Genomic DNA, 17074 nt, shown 5'->3' on the forward strand with positions numbered 1-17074 from the left:
GCATCCAACGATGAAAATGATGAAGGCCAAGACTGAGCGGATGCCCGTCTAAGCAGAAGCAAGTCGGCAGATCTTGGGGGATTTAGAAATCGAGGTTCGTCCTCCAGACACTGCCAGCGATTAAGTAGGAAGCCTGGAAAAATGCAGTTCAGCCACTAATCCAGGCTACATATGGTACACAAGGAAGGCCGTAAAGTAAGATAGGGTTGAGAGCCTAGAAAGTATATCTTGGAACATAGATCTGAGGAGAAGAGCTGAACCGATAAGGACAAGAGTGGATTTGGGGTATATCAACAAGAAAGGAAATTGCAGGGAGCAGTAGGTAGACATGTATAAATAGAAGCAAATGATGTATGAGGGAGAGGCATCACGCAGCTGAATACCAACGGTACTCTAGCAGCCAGAAGTGGATGGTAACCATGAGACCCTGAAGGGAGACACGGTGTTGACAAGATCTTCGTATTCGAGGGTCTGTTTTCCGTGTACCTCACAGGTTAGGCAGCCGGAATGCATACTCATACTCAGATTGATCAAGTGAGGTCAAAGCTGGAAAAGAACTGGTCCTAGAGGCTTTCGAGAATGTGAGAAAGCAGAGTAACTAGAAGTCGATGAGTTGACAGTTCTGGCCCAGGATAGGCGGTCGTACCGTTCGGTGCTTCCAGAAAAGACATCACCTCTTTAGCAAAGTGCAGAGAGGACTGGCACTGTCATAGGATGCCTAATGCTTATAGGCGCTCGATTCCAAGTTGGGGGAGCCGACAATCAACCACTCGAGAAAAGTCATTCGGGCATGGTTAAGCGAGGGCCAGGCCCAAAAAGGATAGGTTATGGGTCGCGTAATGCAGAAGTTCGGCGGGATGTTCAGTCTGTCTTCCAATGGCCGGCGAGTCCAGAGTCCAGGTCATCAGCGGCCCCAAGCCATAGCTCAATAGCATACAGGGCCAGGGTGCCAGCAAGATTAATCCAACGCCAGAGATTCCCACCTCCAGCACCCTGAGTACTCCACCATTGTCCACTACCGCCCATGGCTTGTGAAGTTGTCGCAAAATGTTGCATGAGAAGGCTAGTGTAAACTGAAATGAGGATAGATGGGGAGAAGTAACTCAGAAACCCTAAAAACTGACCAGCAGCATCTGAGTCATCCAGTGATGCTTCCTGTGAGAGAGCGCGAGCTCCGGCTTCGCGAACTGCGGGTATGATCCTAGTGGATGCATACAAAACAAGGATCCGGTAAGTAAGTGAGATTAAAACAGAGGGCGTCACTGCACTGAAAACCGCAGTGATCATGTTGAAGGCAGCGTGGATAATGGATGGTAGGAGCGACAAGGCATGCATTAGAGTCGTGTAAGAGGCCATGATAATTGGGGGCAGCGGAGGGAAGTCTCCGGCTTGTGAAGGCGATTGAACTGGCTGCTCCACGGGATGCGATGGTTGGTAGTCCGTGAAGATCTGATAGATGCATAGCACGACATAAGCGAACAAAAGAGAGCTCTCAACTGGGTTTCCACGACCACTTCCAATCCCCCAAGCGCACAATATAACAGCACATGTGACGGTCACGCCGATTAGGGCGGCATCAACATTGGAGATCTCAGGGAACTGAAGAACACGCCAAAGAAAATATACGGAGCTCGATATGACGGAGGCCGAGAGGACAAGAAGACCGATCTATATCAAAGAGTTAGTTTCTTTACAAATATTGTGGTCTAGGGACAGACATACCATCCAGCTATCGCTCCGTCCCCCGCGATTCACAAGCCATCGTGTAATCTGGCCGGCCGCCTGAATAACCAGCAAGCTGCAGAACCCTTCTGCGAGCTGAAACACTGGAGTAGACCATCTCAAAATTTTATCCCAATTTCCGAGGGCTACAGACTCCAGTAACCCATCACGGCCAAAGAGCCAGTCCTGAATGGACGAGTCTTGTGCACGTTTCCCGCTAAAGGTCCGTTCCACCCATGAGGTACTATTATCAGTGTCGACGGAGAACCGGTTGAGTGACCAGATAAGAAGGATTGGAATAATGACCCATTGTAAGGAGCTGATCAGAACAATGAGAGACGATCGAAACCAAGATTGCTTAGGTGTTGCAAGCTTCAGGACAGAGAAAAGGAAGTAGAATGTCGCAAGCGAGAGCGAAAAGGCCAGACCGCATGTCTTCCCTCCCACGTCGAAGGCTAGTGGGATGGAGGAAACAGTGACGGTCAGAAAGAGAGCCGATGACAGTATCCGAAAGAGCCACATTAGGCCGAGTAACAAGGGCGCGCACGAAAAGACACAAGCCCGGAGCAGTGAGAAGGGAAGCAGGTGGTGGGCCCAAACGACGCGATGTTGGTCTGACTGCCTCCAGGCACGCACGGGTCGAACCTGGAGGAGGCGGAAGGTGCAGAGTTGACCGGATCTTAGCAGGGGAACATCGAGATGTTCGAGGCGAGAGGAAAAAAGGATGAGAAATCGATTCTGATAGTTGTGAACGACCCTTTTTCTTCCTGGACGTTGCTGTCGTGGAAGTTTTGATCTTATCGTGCGGGTCGGAACAAATGGCGCCTTTCACGTGGCTCGTGCACTACTGACCTCTGAGATACTGTCCAAAACCGACTTCAAAGCAATAGTAGGTGTTTCTATTTAAGAGGGGTAATGGCGAAGAATATGTTGGATGCAATAATGAAAAATAAAAGTTAGACGACCGATCACCGGCCCCTGGCAAAACTTTGGTTAGACCAGACTAGGATGCAACCACACGGTAGAATCGCCTAGGTTTTGGACAAGCGGTCAACTAACGGATCAGCTAGAATATGGAAAATTCTCCGTTGACTAGTTTACTGAGTCTATATTACTTAGCCTGAGTCACGTCGTCTCCATAGACGGCGAAAAACCTGGATTGGATATGCATACAACAGTGGCCATTGGTTTTACTACCAAGGTATAGATACGCATAAGACTGAAGTTCAACTCTGTGGATTGGAAAAAGATACATGGCTAAACCCACCTAGGTCAAACGAACAGTCACCGCCGCCTGTAATTCGAGCTAACTCCAGCCTGGACTCGTAACCTGTCAACAGCCTTGTGCTTTTCACTTCAACCCGCCCGTGTCATGCCTCGTCAAGTCGCATTACGGTGCCAGGCCGAAGGTCAGACGCAGAGCTAATAAGCTTTATTCCGTAATCAGTTCATGATACGAGCCTTAAAGGTATTGGTTGGCCCTGAAACAAAAGATATCCCAGACAGACAATACCTAGAGGCTGGAGTCCTCCACGGGCATCAGGGAAAACTGCACAAGACTAAATGGCTCTGGTATGCGGGCTTCTAATAATGTATGCTGAGCTTAGGCACTCTACTGATGCTTCAGTTTGGCAGTGAAAGTGCGAGAGATTTGTTTGTGCATGTTACCAGCACAAAACATGACTCTTGTCTGCTCACCGCATCCTTGTGGCTCTGACGATTGATACCTGACTCCCATTCTGCACTTGAACGCATACAGAGCACCATGTGGGATGGACCTCTGGCGAGTCTCTTGATAAAGAAGCTTATGAGCATTCCAACGGTTGGTTCATGAAACATACCATTGCTGAGGCCACCTGGTTTGCTGCTTTGTTCGAAAATATAGAAGTCACAGGACACTGGAAAAGGGCACCGAAAGCGGAGGATGAATTAAAGATTCTTGAGCTTTGCTTCCCGGTAGACACTCAATGTCTGATGCTGAGGGAGCTGATATCTTCGATACTACCAGTACCGTCACCAGAAACCTGACCACTTTTGGCGTCAGGATGGAGATCCGATGGCTCCTCGCGCTCTCCAAACGCACGCTGAATGAGTTTTGCTTTTATGATGGCACCCTTCAGACGTTCGTCCACATCTGTGACAGCCTCCTCCGTATTCTGCATGGGGAGTGATGCCGGATCGACCAGTTCAAGAAGTGTGTCGAGATTTTTTGCGAGCCGAGAGCTATGTGGGAATTTCGCCATTCCCTTGCAGACGGAGGGCCTCAGAGTGCTCTCTTCTTCTGACAGCTCAGTGATTGATTCGGGATTCGGAAGTGTCTCATGTGCGTTCTGTTTCATATCCTCAAGCCTCTGAGCCCAAACCAGCGCTTTGCCATAGAGTTTTCCTAACTCGATGAACTTTTCGAATCCCTTTTCCACCGCAAATACACTTCCTTCTGTGTATCCGGCCTCTGCGCCATCCGCTGCTCCTAGGCCGAAGCCTTCTTTGTAAAAATCTTCCTCTAGATCAAGAAGGCTCTCGAGGAGATTATTGTCCATGTCGGCTAGTAGTGTTGAGAACCACAGCAGCCAACAAAGAAATATATATATAGACGCCGGAAGATTGCAGGCTATGTGCGAAAGACAAAGTCCTTTAAAAAGAGTAGTCAACGAGGCAGAAGGAGGACATTATCAGAGTTGTGGGGTTATTCGTTGCTCAAGTCGAAAGCGTCTGCCGAAGGCCGATGATTCATCCAACACTGAAAAAAAGCTCCCCGTACTAGCCCATCTTTTGCCCCTCCGCAACCCCGCCATCCCAATTATCGTCATGGCTACAGAACAGAAAATCCTGCCCAAGAAAGGCGAGCGTAACATCCTTGTTACGAGCGCTTTACCCTATGTCAATAACGTACCTCACTTGGGAAATATTGTTGGTTCTGTGCTAAGTGCCGATGTTTTTGCCAGGTGAGTCATCCTCTCTCATTTAGGATTATGGCGAGCAACTTCAAGCTAATTCAAGATCTTTAGGTATCACAAGGCCTGTGGACATCCTACGCTGTATATCTGCGGAACCGACGAGTATGGCACCGCCACGGAGACGAAGGCTTTGGAGGAGAAAGTGACGCCGGAGGAGCTGTGCGCGAAGTACAACAAAATCCATCAAGAAGTGTACGAATGGTTTGAAATCGGGTTCGACCACTTCGGACGCACTCCGACGCAAAAACACACTGAGATCTCTCAGGCCATTTTTAAGCGGCTCTATGACAATGGGTACCTTGCGGAAAAAACCGCTGAACAGCCGTACTGCGAGACCCATGGGTCTTTCTTGGCCGATCGCTACGTCGAGGGAGAATGTCCACGATGCCATTACGATGATGCTCGGGGAGACCAATGCGATAAGTGTGGCCACCTCCTCGATCCGTTCGACCTCATCAACCCCCGGTGTAAGCTCGATGGTGCTACTCCGGTAAAGCGAGATACAAAACACATCCACCTCCTCCTAGATAAGCTCCAGCCAGAAATTGAGAAATATGTCCTTCCAGCTATGGAGAAGGGCGAATGGCCCAAGAATTCCCGCAACATCACTGAAAACTGGTTGAGAGAAGGCTTGAAGGATCGTGGTATTACAAGAGATCTTAAATGGGGTGTTCCCGTTCCCTTGGATGGATTTGATAACAAGGTGCTTTACGTGTGGTTTGAAGCGTGCATTGGTTATCCATCAATTACTGCAAACTATACGCCTGACTGGGAACTCTGGTGGCGCAATCCTGAGGATGTCCAGCTTTATCAGTTCTTGGGCAAAGACAACGTGCCCTTTCACAGCGTGATTTTCCCCGGATGTCAGCTGGGAACCAAGGAGAAATGGACTATGCTCCACCATTTGAATACCGCCGAGTACTTGAACTACGAGGGTGGCAAGTTCAGTAAATCTCGCGGAATTGGTGTCTTTGGCAACAACGCCAAAGAGACTGGCGTCGCCCCCGACGTGTGGCGTTACTATCTTTTAAAGAACCGTCCAGAGACAGGAGACACCCAGTTCGAGTGGAGATCATTTGTCGATAGCAACAACAGTGAGTTGCTGGCCAAACTCGGCAATCTTGTTAACCGGGTCGTCAAGCTTGTCGCTGCTTCCTACGGTTCCACCATTCCCGACTTCACCGTTCCAGAGAGCTTTCAACCCACCTTGGACGAGGTTACTGGTCTCCTCCGACAGTACGTCGAAGAGATGGAGGGCGTACACCTGCGTGCTGGTGTGAGTACCGCTATGAAGATCGCTGAAGCTGGCAATGGCTTGATTCAGGCCAACCGACTGGACAACTCCCTCATCGCCAACGAACCCGAGCGGGCCGCCGCAGTGGTCGGTACCGTGCTCAACCTCATCCATCTCCTCGCTAGCGTGTTCGCTCCTTATCTCCCCGCCACCTCCAAGTCCATCAACGAACAGCTAAACGCACAATTCGCACTCATTCCCTCGCTTGAGGACATCAAGGACGGCTGGAAACCTGTCTCGCTGAAACCCGGCCACAAGATTGGCAAGGCCCAGTACCTCTTTTCGCGTATTGACCCCAAGAAAGCCGACATCTGGCGCGACCAGTTCGGCGGCTCGCAGGCCGATAGACAGAAGAAAGAAGAAGAAGCCGCCAAGGCAGCTGCGAAGAAGGCGGCCAAGGATGCTGCAAAGGCCAAGAAGAAGGAAAAGAAGGCTAAGGAGGCTGCCGCCGCTGCCGCTGCCACCGGCGCTGGTTCTGTCGAGTCTACGGCCAAGGGAGGAGTAGAATCGACCGGTGTCACGACAGAGGGGAAGAACGATGAAGCTGTTGAGAAGGTCACCGATGGCGTTGCGCAGGTTACGTTCCCAAGTTCGTGACTGTCTATACGTGCGAATTTCTAGCAGTTGGTTTAGTTAGATACTTTTGTAGACACGAAAGCGAGACTATATTTATAAGCGGTAACTCTAGCAATTACATATATTATTACCTTGTAGAATATACCCTACAACATAGTTTTGACCTTGCTGGACAGTCGAGAGGCGTAGTGTAGACAAACATGTTCACATGCATTACTGGAAATATAACTACACAGTCAAGGCTCATACCGAAGGGAAATTAAACACCAGCACCATCCGAGCTAACTTGAAAATTGGAACCTTTCTTAGACTTGTATCATAATGAAAAGATGATATAAATACGTGAAGTTTATTTCACCTATGTATGCTTTCTAGTCGTCCAATTTCACCATTTGCATTAATAACCTCGAATGATGACTAGCCTGGAGCTGTAATACGATTATCGCCTCCTAGCGTTCTGCCTTGGCTTCACTTCTTCCTGCGCAACCGGATGAAGCATGACTTTGTTGGGAAGCTGTGGGGTGTTCGCCGAGTAACCCTTGCTCCAGTCGTAGCTCACGGCATAGGCGAATATGTTGCCTGTGCGATTGAAGGCAGTACTTGAAATTGTGCCCCCGACGCTGGGATATCCCTTAAGACGATGTTTGGCATCCTTATCCCAGAAGTGAAAAGTGCCATCTGCACCGGCCGTACTGAAGGTACCGTGAACGGGGTGGAAAGAAATGGCGTTGACCGAGTAGATGTTGTTGATATCACGCTGGTTGGGCGGTGTTTCGCGATGGCATTTAAAACTGAAGTTTGAGCTCGAATCCTTGTCTTCGACGTACTGTATAGCACAGCGGCCTTCGATACTTCCAACGGCAAAACCATTTGCGTCTGTGAAGCAGCTAACCACCCGAGTTTGCCATTTCAGAGGTGACTGCATGGTTTTGTAGAATTTTGTGGGGTTATTGAGGTCGACTATATTGATGTACCGGTCCGCCGTCCCAATAACTAGCAGTTTATCCTTGACATCCATCGTGTAAACACGTTCCTGACACTCTAACGAAGCGATAGGAGTTGACTGCCGTAAATCCCAGTATTTGACCTGTTTGTCCCAGGAGCCCGTCACGAGGAGAGGCGTGCCACCGGCCGGATTTGGGATCATGTGGCAACATCTGATCGGGGCGTCGTGAGCGGCGACCTGAATAGGCGCAGTAGCATTGGCAGCGAGATCGAGCATACGAGCCGCCTTGTCTGCACCCGCTCCGACGACCTTTGTCCCGTCCTATGTGGAATCCACCACTGTAAGCGGCAAACCGAAGCGACGAGATTTCATAGTCGATGACTTACAGGTGACCAGCAGCAGTTCAAGACGGGGGCCTCATGCTCAAAAAGAGCTTTCCCCTCACTCTGACCCTGCTCGTTGATTTCGTAGATGCGGACTTTCTTGTCCCACGACGCTACGGCCAGATGTTCACTCGCAGGAGAAAAACGTAGATCTGAGATACTGTCCTCGGGTGGGGAGTTGAGAGCGACGTCCTTCGAGATGTCCCCGGTGGTGTTGCTTGCAGCTGTTGAGGTGTTCGCCGTGGCGCCAAAGAGCCCCGACATCTCGACAACTTTTTTTCTCTCGACCCAACTAAAACTCGAAGCGGTAGAATAGACTAAGTGAGTGTAATTACTGAGAGACGGGTATCAAGAGCGCGTTGAAGGACAATTGAGACGACAAAAAAGAGAATAGACTTGTTAAGCGGTTGGAAAAGCAGAGTCAATAACCCTAGAGAGAAGGCGCAGCGCTCCGATAACTACAGAGTAGCACGCGCTTTGGTGCCGGCAGTATCACGGCTGCTTCTTACCGCCTTCCGTAAAAAGGGATATTGGGCCACAGGCTCAGGAAGCTTATGAAGGACAGTGGCCGTAGGCACATTTTCAAATACTTTCTACACTTCCCTTCAGCGTCAGGTTCCTAATCGGAGCTGAATGATAAGAATTGATTCAAGCAGATTCTGAGGCACAAGTGTCAGCCAGCGCGGCGGTTTTGTGGAGTTAGGTAGTTGTCCCCAGGCTTGTTCGCGGCTCGTTAAGAGCCTGAGGACAAGAAGTAACTGATATCAAGTCTTATTAGCGTGTCTTAACACTTTTGTCCAAGAACTAGCAAAGTCGATTAAAATAATAGCTAATGTTGAAGGATTGCCCAGAACACGAGTCACGGGATTCCTGGCTAAGGACGGATCAAGTGGAGCGGGTGGAAATGCGGGGTGCAGCCTAAGTAGCTTTGGTGGGCCTCTACCGGACAGCTCTCGACGTCAGACTCGTGTGATCAAGAAAATACCCTGTATCAGTCTGCGGACTGGAGCTCTACAGAAAGAAACAAATAGAGTCCTTTTTTTGTCGCGGTGGAACCGGAATTGGATGGAATTGAGACATTTCCGGTGGGATGATGCGGGAAACATCCGGCTGGGTTAAACAATCGTCTGATGTAGTCTGCGACAGGTGCGGAGATTCTTTCATCACCACTCCCTCGCATCATACGGCATACCTATAGTCCAGCTCTGGACTTCTATTGGCAGTGTTACTGAGATGATACGGCCATAGTCATGAAAGGCTCTTCCGCAAACAGGCTGTTTCCTCAGGCCTGCCATCAATCAATTTTCTTGCATGCCATCCATATCGCCACAATCCCAAGTTATCCCTACTATAGGTTGCCCACGCATCCCTTCAAACGCTGTAACTTCTCGGTACTATCTCTTCTAATAGCAAGTACGTTCGCAAATGGCCCGTTAAACCAATCTCCAAGTAGGCTGTAGTACTGTTAATGTCATGACTCCTGGACGAACGGTGCGTACCGCTGGTCTGGCAATGTACGAGGTGAAGCATCAGACTTTGGCACAATCCATGGAGGTCACCTGCCCTTCCCCTCTTTTCAACGCTCTCCCCCCTCTGCTTCTCCTCTTCTTCCCTTTCATTCCGCTCCCTTCTCTTACCTCCTCTTCTCCTTCTTCCATCCCATCTGGATCTCAACGTTCGCATCCAACTAACTGGTAAGCCTAACCCTGTTCCTGCATTTCCAGTGCCCGACCACCCTCCTTCAACCATCTCTGTATCAAGTCCATCCAATCACATATTCAATGATGGTTACTGAGCATGCCCTGGAGTTGTCACCCTTTTTGTGTTCCTGAGCAGTCATCAGGTGGTCAACACAGATCTAACCTCTTCCCTTGTGCCTTAGATCTCCATCAAAAACATCACATCCCGTTTCGGCTGCTTATCCTCAAAGCTCCGTTGCAATCATGTCTCTCGTCGACGACCACACTGATCACACTGAGCACAACGAGCTCAAGAAGGTCGATTCCGCCATTGGTGGCTTGTCGATATCCCCCAAGGATGAAAAAGCATCCGACAAGGCTGAGAAGGCAGACAAGAAAGCTCACAGACGCACCTCGTCCCAGGCCGAAGGTGTGTACAACATCAAGGAGCTTGGTAAGTCAACACAATGTAATCAAGAATCATACGATGGTTCTGACACTCGTATGTAGAAGAGAAACGCATTGAGATTACTCTGCCCATCGAAACACAGAAGACGGGATGGTAGGTCTTCACCATGGTTCGTTTTCATCTCATTGACCCTTTACAGGAAGCTGAACACTTCACCGTCAACAATCGAGGACAAGGACATCCTCAAACTTCACCTAGTGAACCCGCCGGTGAAGAAGATTGACCTTCATTTCCCTCTAGGGTTGGAAGTAACAGCCCGCAATCTCAAGGGCGTGACAATCAAGGATGCGCTGGACGCAATCTACAAGCAGTTCAAGAAGAAGGTATTTGAACTTCCCGTGTTGTCTACGGAGAAGATGCATCTAACACGCACCGCTCACAGGCTGATGACGAATTGGACAAGCCCTACCTCGCTGGCTTCGAGTGGGACAAGGAAGAGTGCTGGACACGTCTCATTGTTCACCAGACAAAGCAGGGCCCTCCTGCTCAGTCGTCAGGCAAGAAGTCCAAGAAGAAGGCCAAGGAAGAAGCGTAGATTGGCGGTCTTGTGACCAATCGTCAACATTCGCACATGCGGTACTGTCTCTCCTTACGGTCATTCCGTGGACTCTTACGAGCTGACAATGCTTCGTCTGTTGTCCTGCCTCTTCTTGAGCTTTCCAATGGTTGCAGACTTTAGAAGCTTTGCGTCAAGAGTACAGGTGTTTCTCGTTGTAACCTGATATTTGTCGTTTTTAATCTCAGCTCCGGCTACAGTCATTATGATTTTCGGTCGTCCACAGGCTATATCTGGGACGCAATGCAGACAGAGCCGACCTAAGGGCCAGGCATCTTACACTCGTTTTAATCCAATTGTAATGAAGAGAATAAGAATCTTTCCAATATAAATTCCACGGAAGAGTAGATAGTGCCCAAGAGTGTGGGCTACCAAGATAGGCTGTAATGACCATGAACCCCGATAAGTAGTTATTATAACTGGCTTAAGTCGCAGTGAGTTCAATAAAGAAAACTGCAACCTACCGTCTCAATCCACCTTCTGTGAACGGTGTATGACCCAAACCATGAGTAGTGGAGCATAGCGGGCCACCCTAGTTAGAATCTGGGCTAGTTTTCATGAGCTTCATCGAATGGACATGTCTTTCTCAAGGCAAAAGATCAACAAGAATCGATTTAATCATTGTTGGTGACGCTAGACATCCCGCCGGACGAAAGTGTATCGAGTCCATCAAGTCCGTCGAAGCTAGACTGGAGATCATAGAAGGGTAATAAGCATAAGAGTGTTTTAGTGTCATCGCTATTCATTATTACATTATGTAGTGCACCACGGACGTACAAACACCTTGTCGTCTTGTAGTCTAATGTACAGACAAAGAGAGTCTGTTCCGTCATCATGGCCATGCAGGATAATTTCATCATTAATCATAAAAAGCAGCATACTCACAGTCGAGTCCGGCCAGTGACCTTTTCACCACCAAACAGGACTAGAACGATTTCGTCCAGGAGAGTGAAGATTAAATGGGCGTTTAGTCGCTGGTTATTTAGTGTTGCGAAGATTCGCCTTGCTGCAGCTTGGGCGTTTGCGCGTCCGACTACATTACCCGCTAGTTCAGGAACAAGGGTTGCAAGAACGAGACTTGCCTCTGTTCGGCTCTTAAGGCGTTCGGAAGCTGTGCGTACTCTGTTCTCACGAAGAACACCACCAGGCCAGAGGGTGTCCTTCGCTAGCGTGAGGTAGCGGAGAAGGTGCTCGTCCTGAAATAGCGAGCGGGCACCTTCACGAACTTTGCGTTCGATTGTACCGCCAAGAAGCTGATGGAGGACCACGACGACTGCGCGGCCGCGAAGCCAGTTGTTTCCCTTGTTGAGCTCAAAGGTCTCCAGGAAGAGATCGCAGATGGGCTTGATGAAGGGTTCAAGTTCGCGGTCTTCAAAGGCATTTAACTCGGCTTCGGCTTCAGCGGTCGTGACAGCATCTTCAGTCGTGAGACCAGAGTCTGTTGATACTGCACTAGTGTTGGGTTGTTGTTGGTTAGTGGCCGCGGAGATGAGATTCTGACCGGCGATTGAGAGTTGGTCCAGCACACCGAAGTTTCCTAGGAAATCGTCCATGCCATCGGCAACAGAGTTGTAGATACGGGTCACGAGATCCTTTGTTTCTCCATCCCGCGGTGTCTCGTCGCGTGGGATGATTGCGCGCTGAGAGAGAAAGGCGCGCAAGTCACGACTCCGGCATACTTCCGGGAGAAGCAGCAAATGCTGAAGGTACGCCTCGAGAGCCAAACGTCGCTTCTGGAGAAACTCCTTTTGGAGCTTCATGACCATCCGCCTCCGAGGAAACTCTAACTGACGAACAGACGGATAACGCGTCCGTAATTGGTGGTGAAGCTCGTGGAACTCGCTGTATCGGCGCGCAACCACCCAGGACCCTGCGGGCATCTGCTCCCCAGCGTTCCTTTGCACTTCAATAACATCTAGAGGGGTTAGCCACGAATTCACCAGGTTGCGATTAGGTAGTCAAGCATACACATAGCAAACTCTCGGCCGTCCTCCTCTTTACCCACTACAATGGACTTGATTCGGACGGTCGACCGGCCATAAAGACTATTATCGCTCTCCTGAATCATATATTGCTGACGTTGCATCTCTTTACGGTGAAGCTCTCGTTGAATGCTCATTTTGGACTTTCTCAAAATTCTTAGCTCTGCCGTATTGTTGGTGAGTTCTGCCTTTCGAGTCAAAGTGTCGACTACTGCTTCCTGTGACCCAAGCTTCTCAATATCTGCTGTGAGCGCCTGAATTGCTTCCGTCAACCCAAGATCTCCCGGAGCAGCTTCATGAACCTCGAGCGCAGAGTACTTGCCAGCTGTACCTTCTGGCTCCTCATATTCATCCTCAAGATAATTTTGCTGCTCGGGAAAGAGGTCGTCATCAAATACTCCGCGGCGCGAGGACCCGTCCACAAGCCCTAAGGAGGCGATGCTGGGCTTCAGTTTGTCATCTCCACGTCCTTCCACGCGAGAAGATTCATTTGAGTTTCGTGGTGATCCCTGGTGAATGTCACTAGTAGAGAGCTCCTCAATCCTCCCATTTTTGGGCACATTGGTAATGATATCATTTAAAGCTGCCTCCATATTCTCAATTACTCGTCTCTCACTAATCTCAGGACCCCCATTCGGCGTATCTTGGCCAAGACTCTGGCTAGACAAAGCAAGCGGATCGGTGTCATAATCGTCGTCAAATAGTGGTGCTGAACGCTCGGAATCCATTGATCGCCTCGTCGACTCTTCGCCGTCAAAGAGCTTTCCCAAACCAGAGACGTCGTTTGACGAGATAGCTGCTCTTCGCAGATCTACCTTCGCTTTAGGTCCAGGTTGAGATGCCGTTCGGTTTAACAACAGGGGAAGCGGGCGTCTTTCCTGAGCATCAAGACTGCCCACAAGGCTTTGCTGAGAAGAAGGTGATGACATGGCTGCGCTACCATGTGAAACGTCATCGGACGCAAGATATTTCCAGTATAGATCTGACTGCTTGAACTTGGGAAAATAAACTTCCTGTAGCTCCTCCAATATTGCAGACTGGGTGGACAATATCACCGTACGGGCTTTGCGGTACTGTTCGGGGGTGGCGCGCTTTCCTGCGCTCAGGAAGGCTTTCACTACTTGGCGAGATTCTTCCGTCACCTTCAGTTCAGGTTTTGCGAGGTATGTTGCACTTATCAGAGCTATATCGTTCCTGTCCGCGGTAGTCCAAGTGTTCGAGCTGGGGGATGTCTCATCTCCAAAGTCATCCTCAAGTGGATTACGGAACCCGTCGACCACGATCCAGAATTGGACGAGGGACATGAGGTGCTGGCGGTCCATAAACTCCATAAAATACGAGAGACCCGAAGCATCATGCATCACGTCAACCAAAGAGGCTTCCTGAGTCGCGGATGAGCTCTTGCGGCGAAAGTGTGAAGCCGCGGCTGCAACATGGGACGTCTGATCATTGGGAGCTGAGAGTTTGGCCACCTTCTGGTCCAACACTCTTTTTCCGGTTTCAAGTCGTCTAAGGTATACTGGGTCCTGCCCTTCCACCATTGACTCTCGTTTCAACTGGCTGGCTATAAGAGCTCTGAATCGCCGGGCGTCCGAAAGATTATTGCAGCGTCGAATAGTTCGAACAAACCGCTCAAAAGCCCGTTCAGAATCGTTCGGTGAGAGACGCGGAAAGGGGTGACCGCGCTTTGCCTTGGGAGCTGGAGAAGCATGTTCATCCAGGGCGGCCCGAAGCTTTCGTACCGTTTTGCGATCCTGAAGTGTGGTTCGCCCATAGGCTTCAATCAGCTGATTCCAAGTGTCCGGATCCGAGGCCACTGAGACGAGAGGGAAAAGAACTGCACATGAGAGAATTTCCCTAATGAGCACAGAGACGATGCGACTATTAAGGACATTCGCAGGGAATAATTGAGGCAGCAAACCAACAGTTACTTTGCGTAAGTACTCCTGCTCCACTGCCTTCTGGTCCGAAAGCGACAGCACTGCGGCTGGATGTAGTTGGCCATCACGATATTTCTTTGCGATAGCAAGATCCAACTCCTCGGATTCGGTAACATTGCGGGTCAAGTTCCTTCCCCGCACAGATCGCTCCGCAATGTCGAACTCCTTGAGGTGAGTGGTCAAAATAGGAAATATGCGAGAGACAACTAGAGACACAATATCCTCCGCCAGAAGTCGACTGCGTAGGTTGCCAACCGCTGTCCGTATCACCTTGTCCACCTCGTTGGGGAAAGCGGGGTTTGAGCTGATACTGCGGTGCCAGGACGCAATAAAGTCCCTTGTAATGAACGAGAGGATTTCGTTTAGACTTTCAGAGACAATGAATGACTCAGGGTAGAGCGACTCCGCATGATACTCGGCGCGCTTCCCGTACCTTTGAACCTCATTCTTCCAGTGTCGACGTGAGACGAATGCGACAGGGAGAGTTTTGGGGCGAGTAAACTTGGAGGAGGGCAAGTTTCGAGTCGTGAGAAGAACTAGACCAAAGATAGCGCTCGACGCAAGGAAGGCCCCTAGGGCCAGAGCATATCCTAAGTATCGGAGAACTGGAAGCCAGTGGATAGCGAAACCCCAAGCGATGAATCCGCCGAGGCCTGCTAGAGCGTAATCACGATGTTTCAAAGGCATCCTCACCAAATCATATGCACAGCACCGACCTTATTCTCATGGCCAGCAAGAGAAGGAAGGCGAAGCTGCAAGAGGATACATGGCCAACAAACTGACCGATAAGGAACGTGGAACGATTCTGGGGTCTATGACCGAGCAAAGACGGGCAGTTGAGTCTACGATGACGAGAACGACAGGCGGAGAGCAGAGCGGTATCTGCTCTTCTCCACGTGATGTGCACATCCCGCCGACGTCACCCATCATATTTACTCCCTCGGCCACTGCCAGTCCACCTGGCCTTCTTCTATCCCGCCCGTACCTCCTCTCACTCCACTGTTTCCAATTCTCCCGGTTCTTCCGCCTCGAAATCACAAACATGACGACCTTGTCCGACTACGTTGACTTCTCTCAAGATTCTTTTAAATGTACGTAACTTCTATCTGGGATTCAGTACGTGATACTCAACCTCCATTTTTTCTAGATGCTGCGCTGTCCATTGCATTTAATCCGATATTCTGGAAGTGAGTACGAACCATCACTCCGGCAGCAGTCTGCATACTCCAAATAGTCTATACTACTCTTGTACTGTCAGTCTATTATGCTAACTTACTCGCTCCGGCGGTACCCAGTGTCGTTGCCCGTGCTGGTAGCTATTCACCCCCCAATGCGACAACTTAGCGGGCAGACACCTTCTAATAAATCGATCTGTAGAATACCGCAGTCACTTCTTGACCCGTATCTTCGGTAGCCCCTACCGTGGCTGCTATTTTCTCGCGATTACCATTTTTTCCCTTGGAATCCTACGCGACCATATCTACCAGCAGGCTCTTGAAGACCAGCCATACTATGCCCCTGTGCACCAACCCGTTCTCGGCGGCGCTCTCTTTGCCGTGGGATCAGTTCTCGTCTTGTCAAGCATGTATGCCCTCGGCGTCACAGGCACGTATCTCGGAGATTACTTCGGCATCCTTATGGACGCACCTGTGACCGGGTTCCCTTTCAACGTTACCGGCTCCCCAATGTACTGGGGGAGTACCTTGAACTTCCTTGGTGTTGCACTGTACAAGGGCAAGGTTGCGGGTATCCTTCTCACTGCGCTGGTCTTTGTTCTGTACTGGTTTGCTTTGAAATGGGAGGAGTAAGTCTCGCTACCTCTCCTTAGTCCCCTGATCTGGATGCTTGGAACCGTATAGAGCTGTGGCTTCGTCCTGCTGACCACGCCATCTGTAGCCCTTTCACCGCAGAGATCTATGCAAAGCGCGAACGCGAACGTGCAAAGTCAAAGCGCGGCGGAAAGAACCAGTGATCTCTTCTCACTGGAGTAAGGAGCAGCACAAAAGTGTGCATGATGGCCATGGCGGAACAGTGTCTCGAGACTTAGAATTCAACATACATGAGTCTGGTATGAGTGGTCTATCAGTTGCGCAAATGGAGCTTAGGTAGGTTAGATTGATATAATTCTGTGCCTTCAAGAACAGAACCGAGGTGAAAAAGAAGGAGCCTAGCCATTCAACATTGGATGGAGAGGAAGAATACTTGAAACTGCAGGATACCCCTCGCGGAGTCAAAAAATTGGTGTGTGTATAGATTAGATGAAGTAAAACTTAAAACGAAAATATAAGATAAAATATAAAAAAAAAGCGTGATATACATCCTTTCCGCCGCGATTAAAAAGTTGGAAAGAGTTGCTTAATGAACAAATTCACAAACATCAGTTGAAATACCTTTGCAACTCCTGCTGAGCATCTACGAAGCTGACACATACGCAATATACTGGACAACGAAACAACGCTGGTAGTAGGCGTAAAATCTTCAACCGGTTTGACATTCGAGAGATAGAAAGCAACGGACTATTTGACATGCCATCGCTTAGCAAGAATCAAGATCTCAAAGAAAATCCGCCA

General features: G+C 49.7%; 7 protein-coding genes across 7 annotated transcripts, besides 1 other annotated feature; 3 read left to right on the top strand and 4 right to left on the bottom strand.

The window, feature by feature from the left end:
- Positions 1–17074: part of a sequence feature (contig 1.19 575..71437(-1)) that runs on past both edges of the window.
- ANIA_01382 (ICE2 family protein) lies at positions 862–2244 on the bottom strand (the record flags this gene model as incomplete). Its single annotated transcript, XM_050613150.1, has 2 exons — positions 862–1668; positions 1723–2244. 2 exons carry the CDS (start codon positions 2242–2244, stop codon positions 862–864), a joined length of 1329 nt encoding a protein of 442 aa, XP_050468988.1.
- Positions 3687–4262, bottom strand: ANIA_01381 (Yae1 family protein; the record flags this gene model as incomplete). The annotated part of the gene is made up of 1 exon (XM_653893.1): positions 3687–4262. The coding sequence occupies one exon, from the start codon at positions 4260–4262 to the stop codon at positions 3687–3689; it is 576 nt and encodes a 191-aa protein (XP_658985.1).
- Positions 4521–6695, top strand: ANIA_01380 (methionine--tRNA ligase MES1). The gene is made up of 2 exons (XM_653892.2): positions 4521–4667; positions 4731–6695. Exons 1-2 carry the CDS (start codon positions 4531–4533, stop codon positions 6568–6570), a joined length of 1977 nt encoding a protein of 658 aa, XP_658984.1. The 5' UTR covers positions 4521–4530; the 3' UTR covers positions 6571–6695.
- On the bottom strand, positions 6905–8189 carry sonA. The gene is made up of 2 exons (XM_653891.2): positions 7882–8189; positions 6905–7816 (listed from the first exon to the last, which is right to left on the bottom strand). The coding sequence occupies exons 1-2, from the start codon at positions 8140–8142 to the stop codon at positions 6989–6991; spliced, it is 1089 nt and encodes a 362-aa protein (XP_658983.1). The 5' UTR covers positions 8143–8189; the 3' UTR covers positions 6905–6988.
- Positions 9547–10924, top strand: ANIA_01378 (uncharacterized protein). The gene is made up of 5 exons (XM_653890.2): positions 9547–9572; positions 9761–10011; positions 10068–10119; positions 10166–10349; positions 10409–10924. Exons 2-5 carry the CDS (start codon positions 9822–9824, stop codon positions 10559–10561), a joined length of 579 nt encoding a protein of 192 aa, XP_658982.1. The 5' UTR covers positions 9547–9572; positions 9761–9821; the 3' UTR covers positions 10562–10924.
- rgsC lies at positions 11464–15191 on the bottom strand (the record flags this gene model as incomplete). Its single annotated transcript, XM_653889.2, has 2 exons — positions 11464–12497; positions 12551–15191. 2 exons carry the CDS (start codon positions 15189–15191, stop codon positions 11464–11466), a joined length of 3675 nt encoding a protein of 1224 aa, XP_658981.2.
- Positions 15506–16678, top strand: ANIA_01376 (bifunctional phosphatidyl-N-methylethanolamine N-methyltransferase/phosphatidyl-N-dimethylethanolamine N-methyltransferase). Its single transcript, XM_050613151.1, has 5 exons — positions 15506–15595; positions 15652–15691; positions 15800–15816; positions 15882–16308; positions 16401–16678. The coding sequence occupies exons 1-5, from the start codon at positions 15547–15549 to the stop codon at positions 16474–16476; spliced, it is 609 nt and encodes a 202-aa protein (XP_050468989.1). The 5' UTR covers positions 15506–15546; the 3' UTR covers positions 16477–16678.

Source organism: Aspergillus nidulans, chromosome VIII, assembly GCF_000011425.1.
Source record: "Aspergillus nidulans FGSC A4 chromosome VIII".
Taxonomy (NCBI): domain Eukaryota; kingdom Fungi; phylum Ascomycota; class Eurotiomycetes; order Eurotiales; family Aspergillaceae; genus Aspergillus; species Aspergillus nidulans.

Excerpts from the sequence above, each read along its gene's own strand:
- ANIA_01380 (XM_653892.2), top strand. The coding sequence starts at position 4,531 with ATGGCTACAGAACAGAAAATCCTGCCCAAGAAAGGCGAGCGTAACATC. Across the intron at positions 4,668-4,730 it reads AGTGCCGATGTTTTTGCCAG|GTATCACAAGGCCTGTGGAC; the intron begins GTGAGTCATCCT and ends CAAGATCTTTAG.
- sonA (XM_653891.2), bottom strand. The coding sequence starts at position 8,142 with ATGTCGGGGCTCTTTGGCGCCACGGCGAACACCTCAACAGCTGCAAGC. Across the intron at positions 7,817-7,881 it reads TGAACTGCTGCTGGTCACCT|GACGGGACAAAGGTCGTCGG; the intron begins GTAAGTCATCGA and ends GATTCCACATAG.
- ANIA_01378 (XM_653890.2), top strand. The coding sequence starts at position 9,822 with ATGTCTCTCGTCGACGACCACACTGATCACACTGAGCACAACGAGCTC. Across the intron at positions 10,012-10,067 it reads GTACAACATCAAGGAGCTTG|AAGAGAAACGCATTGAGATT; the intron begins GTAAGTCAACAC and ends ACTCGTATGTAG. Across the intron at positions 10,350-10,408 it reads ACAAGCAGTTCAAGAAGAAG|GCTGATGACGAATTGGACAA; the intron begins GTATTTGAACTT and ends CACCGCTCACAG.
- ANIA_01376 (XM_050613151.1), top strand. The coding sequence starts at position 15,547 with ATGACGACCTTGTCCGACTACGTTGACTTCTCTCAAGATTCTTTTAAA. Across the intron at positions 15,596-15,651 it reads CTCTCAAGATTCTTTTAAAT|ATGCTGCGCTGTCCATTGCA; the intron begins GTACGTAACTTC and ends CATTTTTTCTAG. Across the intron at positions 16,309-16,400 it reads TTTGCTTTGAAATGGGAGGA|CCCTTTCACCGCAGAGATCT; the intron begins GTAAGTCTCGCT and ends CGCCATCTGTAG.